This window comes from Lactuca saligna, chromosome 8 (assembly GCF_052625555.1).
Source record: "Lactuca saligna cultivar CGN05327 chromosome 8, ASM5262555v1, whole genome shotgun sequence".
NCBI classification, from domain to species: Eukaryota; Viridiplantae; Streptophyta; class Magnoliopsida; order Asterales; family Asteraceae; genus Lactuca; species Lactuca saligna.
In genome coordinates this window covers 148,487,388-148,511,665 of record NC_136424.1, presented here as the reverse complement: position 1 = coordinate 148,511,665, position 24,278 = coordinate 148,487,388, and the positions used below count along the sequence as shown (strand labels likewise).

Below are 24,278 nucleotides of genomic sequence, written 5' to 3'. Positions count from 1 at the left end.
GAAACTGTGTCGATTGTAGACAACTTAGGAAATAATGTGTTGTATATTGATTCTTCTACTAGCCTAGATAAAGCATCATTGTGGCATTGTCGTCTTGGACATGTAAACAAGAAACGGATAGGCCAACTCCAAAAGAGTGGAGTCTTGGAATCATTTGACCTTAAATCAGATGATAGTTGTGAATCTTGTCTACTTGGAAAAATGACAAAATCACCCTTCACTGGAACTTGTGAGAGGGGTGAAGGTTTGTTGGACCTAATACATACTGATGTATGTGGGCCATTCAAAACCGCCACAAGGGATGCTAATCGGTATTATGTGACTTTTATTGATGATTTTAGTAGATATGGGTATGTCTACCTAATCAAACATAAGTCTGAAACCTTTGAAAGGTTTAAGGAATTCAAACAGGAAGTAGAAAATCAATTGGGCAGGAACATTAAGATGCTTCGATCCGATCGAGGTGGTGAGTATCTTAGTACCGAGTTCCTTGACTATCTTAAGGAGTGTGGGATTGTCTCACAATTGACTCCTCCCAGGACACCACAGCTGAATGGTGTAGCTGAGAGGCGTAATCGAACTTTGTTGGACATGGTTCGCTCTATGATGAGTCGAGTTTCGTTACCAATCTCTTTTTGGGGATATGCCTTAGAGACTGCCGCCCATATCCTTAATCTAATCCCTACAAAGAAGGTTACCAAAACACCTCATGAGATGTGGACTGGGAAGGTTCCCAATTTGGACCACATCAAAGTTTGGGGTTGCGAAGCTTTAGTGAGGCGTGAAACTCATGATAAGCTTGAACCTCGAAGTGAAAGGTGTATTTTCATCGGCTACCCACAGAAATCCTTCGGTTACCTCTTCTACAGACCCAGTGAGAATGTGGTATTTGTAGCACGAAGAGGGATCTTTCGCGAGAAAGAATTTATAAACCAAGGAGACAGTGGGAGGCAGATTGATCTTGAAGAAATTCAAGAATCAATTGGTGAAGGAACCTCAGACACTGGCAATCAAACTGAGGAGGAAACTCCTGTTGATCTAGCTGATGAGTCTGTACCTCCGAGGCATTCCACACGGGTTAGGAATACACCTTCGTTTTATTATGGTTTTCATATTACTACGGAAGGTGATACGTTTATTAGTGATAGTACACTGGTAAATTTGGATGAACCCAGCAGTGTTAAGGAAGCCATGGCAGGCTTGGAGTCTGCTAAATGGAAGGAGGCTATTGACAGCGAGATACAGTCCATGTATGACAATCAAGTTTGGAACTTGGTTGACAATGTACCAGGCCGTAAAACAGTCGGGTGCAAATGGATCTTCAAGAAGAAGACCGACATGGAAGGAAAAGTGCATACTTATAAGGCTCGACTGGTTGCGAAGGGTTTTACTCAAACTCAAGGTATTGATTATGATGAAACCTTCTCGCCGGTAGCCAAGATTAAGTCTATTAGGATTATGTTAGCCATTGCAGCATTTCATGATTATGAAATATGGCAAATGGATGTCAAAACCGCTTTCCTTAATGGAAAGTTGGCTGAGGATGTGTACATGAATCAGCCAGAGGGTTTTGTCAGTGCAGAGTACCCTAATAGAGTATGCAAGCTTGAGAAATCCATTTATGGATTAAAACAAGCATCTCGTAGCTGGAATCTTTGTTTTGATGAGAAGGTAAAAGAGTTTGGCTTCTTGAGAAGCGAAGATGAGTCTTGCGTGTATGTCAGAGCTAGTGGGAGTATAGTTAGCTTCTTGGTACTGTATGTGGATGACATACTACTCATAGGAAATGACATCCCAACCTTGTAGGAGGTTAAGTCCTGGCTTGGGAAGTGCTTTGCTATGAAGGACCTAGGGGAGGCTACCTATATCCTAGGGATAAGGATATTAAGATAAAGGAGTAGAAGACTAATTGGACTTAGTCAGAGTATCTACTTGGACAAGGTGTTGAAAAGGTTCAACGTGGAGAATTCCAAGAAAGGAGATTTACCGATCCAAAGCGATACCAAACTGAGTAAGACTCAGAGTCCGAGTACAGAGACAGAGATAGCTGAGATGAGCCAATTACAGTATGCTTCCGTAGTTGGCTCGATCATGTATGCTATGACTTGTACCCGTCCTGATGTGGCATTTGCTTTGAGCATGGTTAGCAGGTTTCAGGGGAACCCTGGCAAGGCTCATTGGACCACGGTATAGTGATGCTGGTTTTCAGACTGATAGGGATAATTTCCGCTCTCAGTCGGGCTGGATCTTTACCTTAAATGGAGGGGCAATTTCTTGGAAGAGTTCCAAGCAGGAGACGGTGGCTGATTCGACTTGTGAATCAGAGTATATAACAGCGAGTGAAGCAGCGAAGGAGGCGATATGGCTAAAGTACTTCATCGGAGACCTTGAAGTTGTACCAGCTATTAAGGAACCTGTAGAGATATTCTGTGACAACAATAGTGCGGTTACCTTAGCCAAGGAACCAAGAGATCATGGCAGATCTCGACACATTGACAGAAAATATCACTTCATAAGACACAAGATTGAAGAAGGACTCCTTGTGACAAGGAGGATATCGTCGGATGAGAATCCTGCAGATCCCCTTACGAAGGGACTGACGAGGGTTAAGCATTTTCAGCATGCGAGACGCATCGGGCTGAGGGACGATATTAGTTTATCAGATTAGATAGTTTTCCTGAAACTTGTAAAATGTAATCGACGTTTGATGATGAATAAAATTTGTGATTTATTTATGAGTAAAGTGTTACTATCATTGTCAATTATTTACTATTGTTTCAGTTTTGCATGTTTTGACTTCCAGAATAATTAATTTATTCAAACCTCCACAATCGATCATACGTCGGAAGTAGGTATGAATCAAGATTGTCATGAATTGGGTTTGTAGATGCCTTAAAGGTGTTTAGACATGGCAATGGTTGCTGCAACATTCATGAGTACTCATAAGTTATGAGTATTGGTATAAACCCACGCTCACTTGTATCACTTCATGGAATTTATCTCGAGTGATCGTGAGACGATAACATCATATAAATCTTTAAACCTAGAGATATGAGTTGTTACCTATGAGTTGGTTGTGCATTGATTGCACGTAAACGCATCAGTAACTTGATGTTATAAAACGTGCCTTTGTGTACAATTCAATAAGTAGTAGAACAAGCATATCAGTCGAAGTTTATCTGTTCCTTCTAGAAATAGAAGCGATATCTGGGCCCCTCGATGATTTTGTGTTGACCCATGTACCAGGCCTGGTCAGAACTAAACTGATGTGTTCAGTGAAGTTCTTCGTCAAACAAATCGGAAAATCGAGAAACAACTGCTAGATAATAAGCAAGACATAGTTCCATGTGTTTGTCCGGCTGATATCATGAGAACAGTGGATTATGTGATCACTTATCTAAAATGGCGCTTCATAGTTCGACAGAGTCTTCATTGTTCGAGGGAGTTTTCGAGAGCTACGATTGCTGGTTGGTTCCTGAAGTTATAGGCAAATATAGTTATTAGACTTATCCAAGTGGGAGTCTGTTGGATAAGGTGTCTAAGTCCATAACTTATTTGGTATATACTTGACCCGACCGGCATGGTCCATTTGGGTTACATCTCATCCAAACTATTATGGATAATTTTATGAGAGTTATACACATATGTTTATTAATATATTATGACTTATAATATATTAATATGAAGTTACGTTATTTAATTAGTTTTAGTCTTAAATTAATTATGAATTAATTTAGAGATTAAAAGGAATACTAATTAAATTATGGGCTATTTGTTTTTATATAGTGTGGGCTAATACTCATTTGTTAATGGGCTAGGCTTATGTGGAAGTCCATGGAGCTTTTAACCCATGGATCCTTGGAAAAGGAAAAGACATGGGTTATTAGGAACTAGTGTGTGTGTGCATGTGTGTGGCTGATTTTTATACAAGTTGTATACTCTCTTAAAGTTTTCCAAGAGTTTGTGGTGTTTGTGATTCCATTTGAGGCATTCACACTATTGGTGCTTGGCCCTCAAACTCCTTAGAACCAAACTCACCAAAAGGTATGTAATCTCTTCCAACTCTTTTATGTTGAAATGTTCCCCATGCCATGTTAGATAGGTCATAAACCTTGGAAAATTATTATTTTGCATGTATTTAGACAAACATAGATCCAAGGTTTATTAGGGTTGCATGCACACTTAGGAAGTGTTAGATTGCTCAAAACCCAACAGTTGGGAGCTGAACTCACCCATGTTAGGACTCGGCGAGTCAATGCCCTGACTCGGCGAGTCCAAGGCAATCTTCATAGATCAAGAACAGACTCAGCGAGTTGTTCATACAACTCGGCGAGTCTTAGCATAAGTGTTCTTCGGATGAAGATGAACTCGACGAGTTGTTCATACAACTCGGCGAGTAGGATGAAGGGGTTGAATGTCAGTTTAGGAGATGAACTCGTCGAGTCATAGCCTAACTCGACGAGTAGAATCAGGGACCCAGGACAATTGTCTGGACAGGGACTCGGTGAGTTGGAGATCCAGCTTGGTGAGTCGGGTCAACTAAAAGTTGACTCTGATTTGACTTAGGGCTAGACCAGGGGTAAAATGGTCTTTTAATCCAAAGGACAGTTAGCAGTGTATGATTAAGTATATTGTGGGAATTACAGCCGGGGAGTTTCCGGAGCAGCAGCAGCAGTAGTAGGTGATCAATTCCCACACAGACCAGCAGCTATTTCGAGGTGAGTTTCCTTTCCAGTAGGAATGGGTCTAAGGTACCAAGGCCGACCCGCGTAGACGAGATGTTAGTACTAGAGTGTGGGCCGAGGCCGTACCTCTGGGTTTAGTCAAGTATGAAATGTGTGTTAATATGATAGAGTTGCTTATACTTGTTGTCTGCGTGATACTTGTATGTTATGGGTTAGCGGTTGAGTGTGGGCAGGGCCCGTATCTCTCCGAGGTTGGAGTGTGGGCTAGGACCGTATCTCCCCGATAGCGAAGTGTGGGCAGGGCCCGTATCTTCACAAGTGTGGGCGAGGCCCGTATCTCCCGGCTAGCGAAGTGTGGGCAGAGCCCGTATCTTCCCGAGTGTGGGCAAGGCCCGTAACTCCTAGCTGAACATTGTTTGTTATATGTATGCATGGTATGGGGTATTATGGGGGAACTCACTAAGCTTTGTGTTTACAGTTTCAGTTTTGGTTTCAAGTACTTCCTCAGCTAGGGGAAAGGATCCGGCGCGGTAGCAGCATGTCACACACACACACTCTCCGGTTTCCGCATTTACTAGCTTTTCTGGGATTGATACTCTGATATTCTGATTAGTTGTATGGTTTGGTTTTCAGACATGGTTCAGTTTATATTATGGTTGATCAAACGATGTTTTAGTTATTAATTTTTCTAAAGTAACGTTTTTAAACAAATTTTTTTTTGGATGTGAAAATTGGGTCGTTACATTAGCTTTATAACTAAAACACTGAACGGCGGTCGGGTAGGGAAAATATAAAAATTAATATAAAAGTTAGAATAAAGTTGTATTTTTGAAACATATACTTTATTTGTTAATTGAATATTATGTGTGGTGTTTAGATAGAGCCTTGAGAACTTCAAGTAAGTTCAACACTTGGAATAGAAGGAAGATTTCATCAAGGCTAAAGGTGAGTTCATAGTTTTAACTCACTAAGGTTGCATTATTGACACGTGCAATCCGTAGATGGTGATTTGATTCACTTTAGGATGACCATGTCATTACTTGTGCTTAATGATGATATGATACCTATGATGCTAAAATACGCTTTGTCCTAATGCCATGATATGACCTAATTGCTATGTTGCTTACACTTTGATGTCCTTGATGTATACGACATGCTAGCTTAAGTTACTTGAAATATGATGTATGGTTATGTTTTGATGTGTTGGTTATGAATACATTGCATGTTTAATACACATTTATATGGTATGCATTACATGCTTTACTTAATGTATAAAGGAGATTGCGGGGTTATGCGTAGTGGGTTTGGGTAGTTTGATGATATTTGCTTAAAACCTTATCCGGATCATTAAGGGTGCCTACTAGGTTGAAAGAGTACCTATAGGAAGAGCTATAGCTACAATGGTGATTAGTTTCCGGTCTTTCTAGATGACCATGTGACACATGGTTTGCGGGCACTTCAGTGTTCGTGGGATGGAGTGATGTTGGTCCCTCGTTCGCGGCCAACGCAAACATCACGTGGGAATCGGGAGGTGTATCATTGGAATTGGCACCGTTTGTATCGATCCTGAACGACACCGCCGAGTACTTGTACTTTGCAAAGTCGGAGTAGCGAAAGTGGAGTCACGGGGTTGGTGTTTCGGTTGGAAGTCATGAGCCACTTAGAGCATTCGGCTGGCCGTGCACACATGTAGTGAACGGGATGTTTCTCTTTGGTTAGGTTGCACTAAGAGACACTTTTCTATCAATCGGTTGGATAGATATAATAAAAGGCTGAACATGTAACAAACGATTGGTTGCATATTAAAAGGTTGAATATATAACCAAGGTTGGTTATTAATAAAAGGTTAAACATGTAACAAAAGGATGGTTGCATATTAAAAGGTTGAATATATAACAAAGGTTGGTTATTAATAAAAGGTTGAACAATTAAAGGTTGCTTAAATATGAAATGTGATTATTTATATGTTATGCGGTTGCTTATGTGGTATTTGGTTGATCATATATGTTATGTGGTAGAATTGTGATGAAACATATATGCATGTATGCGGTTGAATAATTATGATATGCGATTGTTTTCTAAGTGGTATTTGTCTTTTATTTTTATGCTTCATCATAAAATGAATGATTGACCCGTTTGGGGTTTGTATGTTTTATGTGCAACGTTTTGAACGCACTCAGTAGGGGCTTACACTTGTATCTTTTCTCTTTTATGTCTTATGATTTGTGCATGCATTTTAGAAGATTGGCCTTTGTGAGAGGGGTTCTTATGGGTAGTAGATTTATATTAACAATACCACTCTTGGACACGTTTTTTTATTATTTACTTTAAAGTACTATTATTTACATTTTAAATGTTTTGGAATTATGTTTGAATTTTTGAAGTAACGTTGTTGTTTAAAAAATGTTTCGAATAAAAAAAACTAAGTCTTCTTCTAACGTATTCTGTTAAATAAATGTTTTAAAAAGAAAAAAAAACTATGGTAAAAATCACGACGTTACAGCTATTAAGGCCATGGAAGGGTAAAATAGCATTTTATCTTTTGTGAGTTTGTAGAAGGGTTTAGTCTAGCTTTTTTGAGAGTTGTCATTAATTAGAGATAATTATCGTATGTGTTAGACGGAGGATAGACCGGTGATTTGAGTTCGAGGTTATCCGATTTCTTATGAGGTGAGTCTTCTCAATATACTTACCTAGAGTTGTAACTTTATGTGTGACCGGAGGGTCTTATGTCTTTATATTGAGTATTGTGATATCATGCATTATGTCTTTGTGATTTATGATGCGTATTATTCTGAGCTTACTGAGTTAGGATCGGAGGGTCCACCCGAGTTCTGGAACCGGAGGAACTTATCTGAGTATAGTCATGAGAGGCTAATGAGATACGTGTGGTATTTTGGGAAACTCACTAAGCTTTGTGCTTACCGTGATGTGTTTTGTGTTTCAGGTACTTCTGAGGATCACGGGAAGGCACCGGCTTGATTGTACACACACGAGTTGGAGATATGTTTTTGGAGATCCTGGATCATGTTTTAAACAATTAATGAATATGTGCTTTTTATAACTCGATATTTGGTGATTTTTATGTTTGTGATAATGAAATTGATGTGATTTTTAAATGAAAATTTTGTTTGGAAATTTACAGCACTACAAAATCACAAGAAAGAAATATTGTTGGTTGTATTGCTTGGAGGTCAATAGAGGTTCGATTAGCCTACAAGTGAGAGATTATTGGGTGTTAAGCATGATCTAACACCAAACCGAGGAAAACGGTTATTCGATTTGGTCTAGAGAATAGCCATGGAGTATTCACTTAGTGAAGGTTTCAAAGATAGAGGATACTCTTGACCAAGGCTGACCAAGGATCGCAGCTAGAAAGAGGCAAGGCTTCAGTAGAAAGCGAAGTCATGGTTTAAAGGAAGTGAAGCATCTGTTGAAGACTAAATTATGAAGCTTTGGTAGTGAATGCATGTAACAAAGCGCAACTACGGGAAATGAAGTTCATCTCATGATCTTTGCTTTCGGAGTTCTCCATTCCCTCCCCCTTAGTAAACAAGTGTATGTTCTACCTCAATTGAAAATTTGGGTATGTGGATTCAAGGTTGGTCTATGCCAACGACATCATAGGCCCATGAACCGGCCCATAAGTTTTATGTCAACATCACTATAAATAATCTCATTGATTGTAATATTAATAGTATGCACAGAAAAGAGTATATGTGAGTGTGTGTATATCAACATTGATTGTCAAATATCAGATATTTCTAGTTTGTATGTGGACGCATGTGAGTGTGTGTATATCAACATTGATTGTCAAATATCAGATATTTCTAGTTTGTATGTGGACGTAGCTTGATTACTCTGACCCACTGAAAATTGTTAAATATCCTTGTGTAATTTGTTATATGTCTTAGCATCTTCATCATCATGATATTTGTGTGTTTATTGAGTAGTTCTAAATCGTAGAGGTTTTACACCTTTTTACCACCTTTTTTACAAATATACAACTCCATTTCATCAACCCTTGGAAGAATAACCTTATATTTAATATACAATTCTAAAATATTATTTATTAATCTAGTATCTAACTATAATTTATAAAAGCTTTGATAAAAATCAAAATAACTCAGTGTAATCAGCTTATAAAAGTATACAAAGATACAATTAGAATTAAGAAACTTTTAACTACTTTGCTATATTGATCATTAGAATTATTTTCTATCTTTTTGTGAGTTTTACCTAATAAATTTTAGATATGTTATTAATTACACATTCTTTAAAAACCATCAATTAGTGCTCATAAAATTGAATAAATGAAAGTCAATAAATCATGAAATGAATAAGCGCTTGCAAATTTGTGTAGATGTAAGATGTTTCAAGTTTAAGTTGATTGAAAGGCATCATGGGCAAATGCATTAAAGATTACAGTCTCCACACTTTCAATCTTTTATAATTCTGTCAAGGGCTATTCTCCCGGTTCTTCCTGAAAAAAAATCAAAGGTTTTCTGTGTTTGTCAATATGAACTACATTAATGTAATACGTAAATATCATACGTCAATGGTTCTTATTTAAAAATGTTATTATGTAATTACCACATAATTATAATCTATTTGTCATTTCTTATTTAATATATACATATAAACTAATTACACAACATACAACAGTAAAAAATAACTTATTGATACCTTTAAAATCAGGAGAAATTGTTTATCATTGTTATGTTTTTAACATTTATTTGCAACTTTTATTAGCAAATAATATACAGTAAATAACTAAGAATTGAAGTTCAAATATTGATTAGCCATATAACTATCATATTTTTCTCGAACAAATTAAACAAAATAACCCTTGTTCTAACCTATCTAAAAGCAAATATGTACGGAGGTGTGGATGTCATTCTCACCAAATAAGAGAGCACTACACCAGAGACGAGGTCAGGCTTAATTTGCCAATACAATCCTTACAAACTGCCTATATAACCCAAGAAAAGTAATCGGCCCATAGGGACAAATCTTCCTTATAGTCTGATAAGAAGCCTTTCACTCACACTCTCTATCAAGAACGACCTCTCTGCGTATTGGCGATGGCTGAATCCAACAAAGCACCTTCATCCTCTCCGGTTTCTGTGATAGGGTCTCAATTCCTGGCACCACATCAACTCGATATTATAGTTGATAGACTTTCAAGCGGAATCCTTTTGATTTCAGATACTAACCATAAAATCATGTTCAAAGTGAAACCATGCGACTCGTTCTTTCATGAGCAGCGAGTACTACTCGATGTTGATGACCAACCCATCGTTGTGATGCGCAATAAGGTGACTTTATCAACTTTAACTTTTGAAATTTTGATGCTAAATTTAACATTTAAATGGACTGATTCATTTTCCAGAGCATGACTGCACATGATGGATGGTATGTATTCAGGGGTGACAGTGAAAGCAAATCGGATATGATATTTACCACAAAAAAACATTGCGTGATCCAGCTGTTTAAGAGTGATGTAGATGTGTTCTTGGCAAACAAAACCAGTAGTAAAAATGTTTGTGATTTCAAGGTCGAAGGAAGCTGGTCGAAGAGAAACTGCACTATTTATATGGGAGATACTTCAACCACAATAGCCCAAGTAATTTAATTTTCAAACCTTTTTTAGTTGGTTTTCTAGTAGAGTTCCATGTTTTCAGTTATGTCTGTATAACTCAAAAGACTCTTAAGTAACTTAAAGCTCAATCTGAAACTTACTAATGACATATTTGTTCCTGTAGATGTCCAAACTGCAGTCATCGGAGAATATTATAAAGTTCGTTAATGAGAAATTCAAGGTGACCATTTCTCCCAATGTGGACTTTGCGTTTGTGATCACAATGATAGCAATTGTTGAAGCTATGGAAGACTCCGACAAAAAAAGTAAAGGTGCTGTGCAAGTTGTTGGAGGTGTGGCTGACGTTGTTGGCACAATACTCCTTTTATAGTCATATTAGTTGCATTCTCTACTCCTAAATTCTTCCATGGATCAACGGGTTTATATATGGCTTATCCGGCAATTCATTTCATCTTTTCACATCGTGATGGATATGGTATGATTACCATGATAGGCTCAAATTATGGTTCCTTAATTGTGTTAATTAGAAGTAATTAAGTTATAATCTGGACATGTTAATTAGTTGTATCCTAGTGCCGAAGAATAAATGCTGCTTTGGAATTTTTTTTTGAAGTTTGTGTAACAATTAAGAAGTGCTATTCAATAGTATCAAACATTGTAATATAAATATCTAGCAATAGTCCAGATGTATGTGTTCATTTCATAAATATGATGTTGTATTAAACAATACTTTTTAGCAATTCTTCCTATATATTATGTTAAGTCCTTCCAGTCCACTTTCATTATTAAGCAATTTGTGGACGTAGATGTGTATTTCATAAATGGGTTTCATGTTTTTATTATTTTAATATCTATATTTCACATTTAAAATTATAAAACAAAAATAAAGAATGTTTATAAAACCAAAAACATATTTAATATTTGTCTTCGTTTTATAAAACTAAAACTAAAATTTATGATAAAAAGGCTTAGTAAAATTGTTTCAATATTGATTTTGTTCTACACGTATCAATTAGCTCTTATTTAATTGCGTAATTTCTTTTTTATATTTTTAAGTTAATATAAAAAATTGTATTAGTATGAAAAATATCTAAACACAATACATAATACTATAAATTTGAAATAAGATATATGACGTAAACTGAAAATATTTATTAAATGTTGGCCCATGATGTCAACCTTTGTAAGAAACGGATGATTACTATACCCCTTGAGTCCTAAATTGTATAATTCACATAAATGTTGGGGTCTTTTATGAGATACACATCTATTAGCTGGGAAAAGGTACCTGGTTTAATATCCACATGGGTCAGAGGTTGGGAGTTTAATCCCTGCAAAACCATGTTACGTCTCGATCCTGATATGTAATTTTAATTATTTTATTTTCCATTTTATAAGGGCTACTCAACGAGTCGGTAGCCCTAACTTATCGACTAGATATGGGACAGTACGCGGAGATTGGTGGGACAACTCGACAAGTCAATATTCACGACTCGGCGAGTCGGCCAGGCTGGATGAAACTCTAATCTTTAGGGATTGTACCCTATTTAAACGTCATTATAGCACCCCCCCCCCCCCCCCCCACTCCAGCCTCCATCACTTCCACAGCACCTTCTTCGAAACCCTAACCCTCCATTAGTGAGCTTGAGTGATTTCTTGCCAATTTGAAGTGAATTTGTGTATTTTGGAGCTTGTAGAAGAAGAAGAAGGTAGAAGATTCAAAAGAGAAGAAGAAGATCCAAGAGCAACACGTCATTTGCTACATCTTCTGGTAATCAAGCCTCAAACTTGATCATTCCCTTATTAGATCTTCATCTATGCTTGTTTTTGTGACTTTTGGGTCATTTCAATGATAACCCCGAGAATTGGAGCTCTCATGGGGTTATGGACTTCAAATCTGGACACCCTTGAGCTCCAGGAGCTCATGGTAGCCACCTTTATTCAACCAAGGCCCTATCCCAAACCTTAGGTCTCCATTTCTAGCCTAGTTTGATGTTTTAGCTTCATATCACAATGTATGCACGTAAAGTTGGCAAGTTTACGTGTTATGCAAGCCCTAGAAGCCAAGATCTATGAATTGGATGCATTGAAATCGTTTAAAATCAACTGTATGGTGATGGTATGTAAACGACTCAACGAGTCGCTCATCTGACTTGGCGAGTTGGGTCGTGAACCCTTTATACTTAGCACTTTTATAACTTAGGTTTGGTAATTTATATAGACAAACAAATATTTTTTACGTGTGTGGGATTACAAGTGTAAAACCCAATATACTTGGCACTTTTATAATTCATTAGTCTAAACACACTTGTGATTATAAAAATACATGAAGTCGGAATGATTAAAAAAACCCTCTTTAACTTGTATGGATTTACAAGGGTAGAACATTTTGCACTTTACATGTTTATAATTCATTGGTCTATACACATTTTTTTATTATAAAAACACAAGAAGTCAAAACGATAAACAAATATATTTTACTTGTATATGTTTACAAGGGTAGAACATGTTGCCTTTTATAACCTTGATAAAAACATACATAGTCAAAACATATAAAGTTCACCAACACTATTCTTGACGTATTGTTTTCAAATGTATGTATCTTCAGGAACCTAGGAGCTGCAAGACACACCTTGTGTGTCATGGAATAATACATTTTTTGTTTAAATGGTTGGCCGACATGTTAGGCCTTTTTGTTCCACTTTGACTTACATTATGCAAAACTTGTTTAAGTAGTTACCGTTTGTTAAATTGTCAACAATATAATTCCTCATACTGGATTTATGGAAGAATGTAATGTAATCATAAATCCTTGTATTATTCAATATGTGTTGTTAATTGTGATCCAAACTATTAAATTGCAACCGCGACATTTCCGCCGACGGTCGGGGTGTGACAATACAACTTCAAAAGTACTTACCAAATCTCTCTTAAGCAATATTCTATATTTCCACATTCAATCGGGAAGCACTTTTTAATGTATCTATCATTCCCCTTCCTTTCATGTTTTTTAACAAAACTTGGTCGAGCCAATATTTATGAGACACTTATCACTCCAATCATGGTTTTCAATTGAACTACGGTCATGGAGGCTCTAGTGGCCCTTTAAATCCACCATATAACTTCACTTATCCAACAACCTCTTTCTTAAATATGTGTTGCTATGGTGGAGATAGAGGAGGAGGTTGTGTTGGCTATGAAAAGTTTTGTTGCAAGTAATCCAATGGGGTTTGTGTAAAGGCGATGATGGTAGTTTATGTAGGACATATGGTAGATGATAGATGAGGCATTTCTGTCTATGATAGAGGGATATGGGAGATGGTCGGCTAGAGTGGTGAGGATGTAGAGACAAATATAGTTATTAAGAGTAAGAGAGAGAAAGTGTAAAGAGACGGGAGTGTAATTACGAAAATTGTCCTTGAGGTGTACTATATTTTTCATATTTGGTCAAAGGGTATATTTTTCATTTTAAAAAAGTAACAACTCAAACATAATATTTAAGTCCCAAGGGACTAATCATGCAACAAAATAAAAACATGATGACTAGAAACGTAACGTTTGTGATAGTTAACCTTAACGTGATACCTTTTGCAAACCACAAGCACCAATCATGAAGTTGTGTATGACTTGAACTGTCTTTCGTCATTACTAAAGCAAATCTACAACATCTCAAGACCAGGTATACCTTGTAAACCCTTGTTCTTTTAGTAATTGTCAAGTTTAACCCTTATTTGAGAAAAAGGTGGTAAATGAGTAGGATGGGCATTCGCATGTGTACACTCAACGTACTTATGTTCATGTTTTTGATGCGGAAGCCACCTAGTACGCTAGGCATACCAGAGGGTATGTTAGGCATACTAGGCCCAAAGTGAAAACCCTAATTTAGGGTGTGTCCCTATTTAAAGGACATGATAGCCTCATTTCTGGCCACAATTCCCAAACATCAATCCTCTCAAACCTAATTTCTCGTCCCTTGAGCTTGTGTGTCCATTTGTAAGCTATTAACTGTTCTTGTGGTTTCTTTTTAGTGAAGAAGGAGCTTTGAAAAGGAAGGAGTGGGAGTCCAGGCTTTTGATGTGAGCTTATCTGTGATTGGAGCTTCAGTCAAAGGTATAAAGCTCAAAGCTTCTCAGCCTTTTGATTTTGTGCATCATTTTAGGTCATTTTAGGGTTTTGTACCCAAAGTTGGATGCTTTATGTGATATTGAGCTCCAGAGTTTATTATCAGCTCTTTTAAGTGTTTTTAGAGGTGTAAAGTCATAAACATCGAGACGTGGACATTTAAACCTACCCATGCATGACATATGAGCGTTCTTGAGAATAGAGAGTCAGACTTTTGGTGTTTGTGACTTTATCAGCCATGCAAAATCTTAAAGTCATAGACTTTTTCGAGTATGAGCCTTTAGGGCGTCCATATCTGATATTTGAGCTAAGGTTTAAACGGATTAAGACCAAATGAGTAGGAAGAGCAAAACTAGGACGTACGCTGAGCGTAATCCCAATACGCACAGCGTAAGTTCGAGAATCCCCGAAGCATGCATGGCGATGGAGTACGCCCAGCGTAGAGGGCTGGTACACGCGGCGTACGCACTGCCATTGATTTTTAGTTGACTTTTAGGGTTCTGTTAATTTGTGGGCTATTAAGGGCATGGAAGGGTAAAATGGTATTTTATCCTTTCTGTGAATTTGTAGAAGGGTTTAGTCTAGCTTTTTTTAGAGCTATTATTAATTAGAAATAATTATCGTATGTGTTAGGTGGAGGATAAATCGGTGATTTGAGTTCGAGGTTATCCGATTTCTTACGAGGTGAGTCTTCTCACTATACTTACCTAGAGTTGTAACTTTGTGTGTGATCGGAGGGTCTTATGTGTTTATATTGAGTATTGTGATATCATGCATTATGTCTTTGTGATTTATGATGTGTATTATTCTGAGCTTACTGAGACATATTGACCGGAGGGTCCACCCGATTTTCTGGGACCGGAGGGTCCCACTGAGACACATTGACTGGAGGGTCTTATCTAAGTATAGCCATGAGATGCCAATGCGACATGTTTGGTATTTTGGGAAACTCACTAAGCTTCGTGCTTACCGTGTTATGTGTTTTGTGTTTCAGGTACTTATGAGGATCACGGGAAGGCATTGGTTTGATTGTACACACACGAGTTGGAGATATGTTTTTGGAGGATCCTGGATTGTGTTTTAAACAATTAATGAACATGTGCTTTTTATAACTCGATATTTGGTGATTTTTATGGTTGTGATAATGAAATTAATGTGATTTTTAAATAAAAATTTTGTTTGGAAATTTACGGGGTTACAAAATAACAAGAAATAAATATTATTTGTTGTATTGCTTGGAGGTCAATAGAGGTTCAATTAGCCTACAAGTGAGAGAGTGTTGGGAGATAAGCATGATCTAACACCAAATCGAGGAACACAGTTATGAGATTTGGTCTAGAGAATAACCATGGAGTATTCACTTAGTGAAGGTTTCAAAGATAAAGGATACTCTTGACAAAGGATATCCAAGGATTGTAGCTAGAAAGAGGCAAGGCTTCAGTAGAAAGCGAATTCATGGTTTAAAAGAAATGAAGCATCTGTTGAAGACTAAAGTATGAAGCTTTGTTAGTGAATGCATGTACCAAAGTGCAACTACGGGCAGTGAAGTTCATCTCATGAGCTTTGCCTTCGGTGTTCTCCATTCCCTCCCCCGTAGTAAACAAGTGTATGTTCTACCTTAATTGAAAATTTGGGTATGTGAATTCAAGGTCGGCCTATGCCGACGACATCATAGGCCCATGAACCGGCCCATAAGATTTAGGTCAACATCACTATAAATAATCTCATTGATTGTATTGTTAAAAGGATGCACAGAAAAGAGTGTATGTGAGTGTGTATATCAACATTGATTGTCAAATATCAGATATTTCTAGTTTGTATGTGGACGTAGCTTGATTACTCTGACAAGTGACAAATGTTAAATTTTCTTGTGTTATCTGTTATATGTCTTAGCGTCTTTATCATCGTGATATTTTTGTGTTTATTGAGTACTTCTAAATCATAACGCTTTCACACCTTTTTACCACTTTTTTTTTACAAATATACAACCCCATTTCATCAACCCTTGGAAGAATAACGTTATATTTAATATAGAGTTCTAAAATATTATTTATTATTCCAGTATCTAACTATAATTTATAAAAGCTTTGGTAAAAATCAAAATAACTCTAGTGTAATCAACTTATAAAAGTATACAAAGATACAATGAGAACTAGAAAGGTTACCCCCGTTACGCGGGGGCCAAAAACTTTCAATATTGTTTTCGAATCGATAAATACGACAAACGTAGAAAGTGCAATGATGAAAAACCAGGAGTTTGCCCCGGACCGTGGTTTTCATGTTTATATTGAAAAATGTAAAAGTTTTGACTGCAAGGATCAGAAGTTTCAAAACGGTTAAAGAATTAAAGGGGTAGGAATTAATAAATTTTTAGAAAATGATTCAAAGTTGTCAAACCGTTAAAGTTTTGTGGTCAAACTTTAAATATTAAAAAGGTTCCTAAAAAGTGTAAAATATTGATTGCAAGGACCAAAAATATCAAAATATGTAACGAATTAGGAGCAAAGTGCAGGGATCATTTCTGCCAAAAAAATGTCCGGTTTACTATTCCTAAGCTTTATATATATATATATATATATATATATATATATATATATATATATATATATATATATATATATATATATATATATATATATATATATATATATATATAGGGGAGGGTTCAATTGAGAAAAAAAAAAGGTTAAGAATGAGGGAATCATTCTCAGCCAATCATTTATTTTTGCCGCAAAAGGCTTCAATGTACTGGCGGAAATGAGAAATGAATGCACATGTGTTTTCCAACATAACATATTTCCTTAAACTATGCTAATCATTACCTTAATATATACAAAAACATAGTTTTTTTTCGTTTTTCTTTTTATTTTTATAAGCTATTTTTATTAAAAAAATGATTTTAAATATACCAAACTTCATGATTTTTTATTCTCTATAAATAGACATCCATATTGATATAGTTTTTAGATAAAATAAAAATTTTATTTTTTTATATTTTCAGCTATCGTTATTCTTAAATGAATAACAATGCATCAGGTTTTATTACAGTACATTCGTTATTCACTTATGAATAAAAAATATGTTTTTTTTTTTTACAATTTAAGTATCATTCATATATCAATATAGCATATAATAAACATAGTATATTCATATTTTAATATTGGACGATGAATTCACTTGTGAATATTAACATAGTATATTCACTTGTGAATATTAGATGGTATATTCACTTATGAGTATTAAATTATATTTCATATGTGAATATTACATAGTATTACATGGTATATCAAATGTGAATATTACAGAGTATATTCACTTGTGAATATTAGATGATATATTCACTTATGAATATTACATAGTATATTCACATATGAATATTACAAGGTATATTCACTTATGAATATTACAAGGTATATTCACTTATGAATATTGAAGGTATTTTGACAAATATATATAATTTTTATATGTTATTCACATATGAATAACATACAGACTTGCATATTTGTTTTGTGTTTTTAATAATCATATATTGATTCAGGTGAGAAACACATATTCATATGTGAATATAACGTGGTAATTTAGTTTATGCATTTCATCAAACAGTTGGAGTGCAAACAAGTTAACTATTTTAAAAATGTTAAAAACATCAAGTTATCAATTCCAAATCATCATATACTTCCGATTTCGACTTTAGATGCGACACCCTATCTCTGATCGATTTCTTAATTTGATTTTGATTCTCGAAAATCCGATTGGAACCTGTGAGTACCGATTCGAAGTCCCTCAATGTCGACTGTGATTGCGAGTCCAGAACTCCGATTCCAATTTCATGAACATCGAAGAAATTCCGGTTTAGTTAAAGAAATCTGGATGATTATTGAAGGTTGAAGGAAAAAATTTGATGATGAACGAACAGTTATCGAATTCTCTATAGTTACGTATTTGAGATTGAAGGTTATTAGTAGATTTACAAGTTTGTCACCGTGTCTTTTATGCTTAGATTAAATGAATGGCTGAGAATGATTCCCCCATTCTCAACCTTTTTTATTTTCTCAATTGAACCCACCTATATATATATATATATATATATATATATATATATATATATATATATATATATATATATATATATATATATATATATATATATATATATATATATATATATATACACACACACAATTAAGAAACACTTTTCTATATTTATCATTAGGATTATTTTCTACCCTTTTGTGAGTTTTACCTAATAAATTTTAGATACGTTATTAATTACATATTCTTTAAAAGCCATCAATTAATGCTCATAAAATTGAATAAATGAAAGTCAATAAATCATGAAATGAATAAGCGCTTGCAATTTTGTGTGGATGTAAGATGTTTCAAATTTAAGTTGATTGAAGGGCATAAGGGCAAATGGATTGAAGATTACGTTCTCCACACTTTCAAACTTTCATAATTCTATCAAGGGCTAATATAACGTTTGCAGAATTGCAATGTGCGTAGTTTCTTTTGGTGTATAAAGAAACAAATCTAAACAAACATGCGGTTTTTCTCAAACTATGGGTAGGAACAGACTATTCTTAACATAAATACTGCATTTTAATTATACCAGATACTAATAAAAATCAAAGTTAATTATGTGCAAAATGTTCAATAAAAGATTTGCATAATAGCAGTCTACTTTCTGTTTTTAACCTTTTATAGCAATGTATTTTATATTTATTTAAACAATATAGTTAATTTTTCAACATGGGTAGCCGATAATTACTGATAACCGAAACCATTAACTGATTTAAACTTACATTGAAACGCAATGGTTATAAAATACAATTAATATAATTCTCCCGGTTCTTATGGGAAAAAAATCAAAGGTTTTTTGTGTTGGTCAATATGAACTACAAGAATATAAGACGTAAATATTATACAGACGTTTAATGGTTCTTATTTAAAAATATTATTATGTAATTACCACATAATTATAATCTATTTATGTCATTTCTAATGTAATATATAAATATAAACTAATTACATGTTGGATTAATCGGTTTTATTATTTTAGGAGTTTATTTTGTTTAGTTTAAATATGGTTTAATAGGAAAGTTTTTAGGATTTGTGTTTTGCTAGTTTTGCTATTGGAATAGGTTTTTGTTTTGTTTAGTATAAATAGATGTAAAAGTTTCAGATTGTTTAGTTTTTTAGAATAAAAAATCACAGCAAGTTTTATTTCTTTTTTCTAAAGTGTTCACAACAAGAGTTCAATTTTTTTTTCTTTACCTTGGTGCACAAGGTTTAATACCAACCTTTTGTTAACACTTGGTATTAGAGCGCGGTTTCTTTGAAGGGGGTGTGATTCGAGGTTGATTAGAAGCAACCCCGGTTTCTTTTAATTGGGCTTGTGAGAGACTAACCGGAGGCGCGGAGTAAACGAACGGGAAGACGTCAAAGCGGGTGGCTTTGATTCGGTTCGTTTTGCGGGTGACGGAAGACGGTAAAGGTGGTCGTGACCTTGTCTTGTTGTCCGGTGGAAAACTGCTCTCGGAACAAGCTTGATTAAAGAAGTCGGGGTTAAGGAGAAAAAGATGTCGTTGGTTAAAGAAGGAGGTCCGTTGCCATATCAAGTTCCGGTTTTGACTCCAACGAATTATCCGGTGTGGGCGGTTAAAGTTAAGTCAATTATGGATGCACATGGCATATGGGAGACGGTCGAACCAAAGACGTCAGATAAAGCACTAGATCAAAAGAAGTCAAAACAAGCTCTTGTTTTTTTGTTTCAAGCGATACCCGAAGACATGGTGTTGCAAATGGCGAGTTACACCGACCCAAAGCAAGTGTGGGATGGGCTAAAAACACGGTATTTGGGAGTGGATCGGGTAAGAACGGCTCGACTTGCAACCTTAAAAAGGGAGCTTGAAAGTTTACGCATGAAAGAGGATGAAACGGTTGATGATTTTGTGACGAAATTATCCGATTTAGCATCAAAAGTAAGGAGTCTTGGAGATGAGCTTGAAGAAGGTGACTTGGTAAAAAGGTTACTAGATTCGATGCGTAAGTCATTTCTCCAAATCGTGGCTTCAATAGAGCAATGTTTCGAGTTGGATTCAATGTTATTCGATGAAACAGTTGGTAGATTAAAGGCGTATGATGAGCGTATAAGAGGAAGTGAGAAAGTGGAGAACACTCAAGGTGGGTTGTTGTTGGCTAGTGACGAAAAGTCACATGTTTGTAAGCATTGTGGTAATGGACGTTCAAATCGGGATGACTTTGGATGTGGCCGGGGAAGAGGTCGGGGGTCCGGCAGAAGTCGAGATGGTAATGAACGTGTCCGGGATAAAAGTCACGTTAGATGTTACAAATGTGGTGAGCTTGGTCACTATAAAAACGAGTGTCCTAAATGGGAAAAGGAAGAAGTGAGTCTAATCGAAGAGGAACCGACATTGTTTTGAACGACGAGTGGCTCGTATGACCAAACCGATTAAGGGGGTGATTGTTGGATTAATCAGTTTTATTATTTTAGGAGTTTATTTTGTTTAGTTTAAATATGGTTTAATAGGAAAGTTTTTAGGATTTGTGTTTTGCTAGTTTTGCTATTGCAATAGGATTCTATTTTGTTTTGTATAAAGAGATGTCAAACTTTGAGATTGTTTAGTTTTTTAGAATAAAATATCATAGCAAGTTTTATTTCTTTTTTCTAACGTGTTCACAACAAGAGTTCAATTCTTTTTTCTTTACCTTGGTGCACAAGGTTTAATACCAACCTTTTGTTAACATTACACAACATACAACAGTAAAAAATAAGTTATTGATAACTTTAAAATCACGAGATATTGTTTAACATTGTTATATGTTTAACATTTATTTGCAGCTTTTTTTACCAAATAATATACAGTAAATAACTAAGAATTTAAGTTCAAATATTGATTATCCATACAACTATCATATTTTCTCAAACAAATTAAACAAAATAACCCTTGTTCTAACCTATCTAAAAACAAATATGTACGGAGGTGTGGATGCATTCTCACCAAATAAGAGAGCACTACACCAGAGATGAGGTCAGGCTTAATTTGCCAATACAATCATGTGTTGTGTCTGACAAACTTCCTATATAACCCAAGAAAAGTAATCGGCCCATAGGGACAAATCTTCCTTATAGTCTGATAAGAAGCCTTTCACTCACACTCTCTATCAAGAACGACCTCTCTGCAGTGTGGAGTATTGGCGATGGCTGAATCCAACAAAGCACCTTCATCCTCTCTGGTTTCTGTGATAGGGTCTCAATTCCTAGCACCACATCAACTCGATATTATAGTTGATAGAATTTCAAGCGGAATCCTTTTGATTTCAGATATTAACCATAAAATCATGTTCAAAGTGAAACCATGCGACTCGTTCTTTCATGAGCAGCGAGTACTACTCGATGCTGATGACAAACCCATCGTTGTGATGCGCAATAAGGTGAGTTTATTAACTTTAACTTTTAATATATATATATATATATATATATATATATATATATATATATATATATATATATATATATATATATATATATTACTTTGGATTGTTTTGAAATTTTGATGCTAAATTTAACATTTAAATGGACTGATTTATTTTCCAGAGCATGACTGCACACGATGGATGGTATGTATTCAGGGGTGACAGTGAAAGCAAATCGGATATGATATTTACCACAAAAAGACATTGCGTGATCCAGCTGTTTAAGAGTGATGTAGATGTGTTCTTGGCAAACAAAACCAGTAGTAAAAATGTTTGTGATTTCAAGGTCGAAGGAAGCCGGTCGAAGAGAAACTGCACTATTTATATGGGAGATACTTCAACCATGATAGCCCAAGTAATTTAATTTTCAAACCTTTTTTAGTTGGTTTTCTAGTAGAGTTCCATGTTTTCAGTTATGTCTGTTTAACTCAAAAGATTCTGTAGATAACTTAAAGCTCAATCTGAAACTTACTAATGACATTTATTCCTGTAGATGTCCAAAATGCTGTCATCGGAGAATATTATAAAGTTCGTTAATGAGAAATTCAAGGTGACCATTTCTCCCAATGTGGATTTTGCGTTTGTGATCACAATTATAGCAATTGTTGAGGCTATGGAAGACTCTCACAAAAAAAAAAGTAAAGGTGTTGTGCAAGTTGTTGGAGGTGTGACTAACGTTGTTGGCTTAATACTCCTTTTATAGTCATATTAGTTGCATTCTCTAGCACCTCCATATAAAATGAAGACTTCGTTGACCTCCATATAAAATGAAGACTTCGTTGACCTAAAAGGGTCGACAGCTCTAGCACCTCCATATAAAATGAAGACTTCGTTGACCTAAAAGGGCACATCTGCAAACTTCATTACCCCAATCTTGTCTCTGAGTTTACTCCAAAATGGCTTCGAGCGGACGTGCAGAACACAGTTGGTCTCCAAATTACGGCCGTCACATGGATGAGAATCATTCGAATGGTGTAACCAACGAAGACATGGCCATCAGTCTACTGCAAACCCAGATGGAACTGTCTCTTATATGGGAGGACTTCCAAGACCAGTTGTGTGAGCTCCGTCAGGCAGTTAATCGACACTTAGATGCCATGAACCTTGAGGTCGATGACGTTCGCGTTGGTCAGATGGATATCTCACATATGGTTGCTGATCTTAAAAATCATCTCGTTTCTCTGCAAGGAGCATATATGAAGATGGTCTTCAAGGACAACAAACGTAAGAAGCTGATGTCTTGTGTTGGGATTTTTGGTGTTGTTTGTGCATCTATGCTAACGTATTTGGTGTTTAAGTAAAAAAAATGTTGTGTAGGTTGAAGCATTTCACTCCTAGGTTTGTGTTTTGGTGTGTTGCCTATGTTGTTTAGTGTCAATATTAGTAGTAGATTTTGTGTGGGTTGCTGGTATTAGTTTGTGATGTTGGTCTGTAGATTTGGTGGTGGTGTTGCTGGGTTGCTGATTTGTCATCGTTTTTTGATGAAGTTTTTTATCGATGATCTCTGTAATAGGTTATTGATTAGCAGAAAGCAATGTAAACGAACCCATGGGTGAAATGTGTTTTAATATGTTATTATTAAAAATTAGGGTTTGTCTTTCACTTGTATCTGTATGTATGCATGAAAGAAAGAAACATTTGGGTATTATATATGTTTCATCGACAGGGACGGCACCACAAGACAAAGCAAAATGAATTTACCTTCTTTATGCGCATAGACAGGGACCACAAATGGTGCAGTTTGGGAAAAAGGACAAAAAATTCTTTTGCACACGATTGAACCATATCTGCTTGTCTGCAAACCTTTTTTAGAAAAAAAAAGGGAATAAAGTTTTCTAAAGATAGCCTTTTCATGTTGAATGGATTAAGTCACAAGTCCCCTGTTTTTTACAATGACTTAATTACCCCTGCATGAAAAATGGTCAATTTACTTTGTAATGACTTAATTACCCCTGCATCTAAAATGGCCAATTTACTTTGTAATGACTTAATTACCTCCACATCCAAAAATGGTTTTAATTTCTAATGATTAAAATGCCTTCACATCCAAAATGTTAAATTTAATTTCTAATGACTAAAATGCCCCCACAACCAAAATGGTCAATTTAAATAGTAATAATTCAAATACCCCCACATCATAAATGGTCAGTTTACTTTATTTTGGCTAAAATGCCCATAATACCCCTAAATATTCGTAGTACACCATAAAAGAACATACAAAGATAATTTGTTTACTGCAACACACATTCACTACAAATAACAAACAACTACTTAATCCAAGTCCATGGCCGTTGCAACACTGCTACCTTCACCTCCTACATTTTTTGCAAGCTTCAGTTTAATGATTCGTTCTGACTTCTTTTGCATTTTAG

General features: G+C 35.6%; 1 protein-coding gene and 1 pseudogene across 2 annotated transcripts; both read left to right on the top strand.

Moving 5' to 3' along the window:
* Nucleotides 1-9,623: 9,623 nt before the first annotated feature.
* Nucleotides 9,624-11,014, top strand: LOC145007998 (protein LURP-one-related 10-like). Its single transcript, XM_078966608.1, has 3 exons — nt 9,624-10,003; nt 10,078-10,311; nt 10,451-11,014. The coding sequence occupies exons 1-3, from the start codon at nt 9,770-9,772 to the stop codon at nt 10,655-10,657; spliced, it is 675 nt and encodes a 224-aa protein (XP_078822734.1). The 5' UTR covers nt 9,624-9,769; the 3' UTR covers nt 10,658-11,014.
* A 10,543-nt stretch (nt 11,015-21,557) lies between these two features.
* LOC145010174 (protein LURP-one-related 10 pseudogene) lies at nt 21,558-22,609 on the top strand (annotated as a pseudogene). The gene is made up of 3 exons (XR_013663867.1): nt 21,558-21,864; nt 22,028-22,261; nt 22,400-22,609. The product of XR_013663867.1 is annotated as a protein LURP-one-related 10 pseudogene (transcript).
* Nucleotides 22,610-24,278: the final 1,669 nt, after the last annotated feature.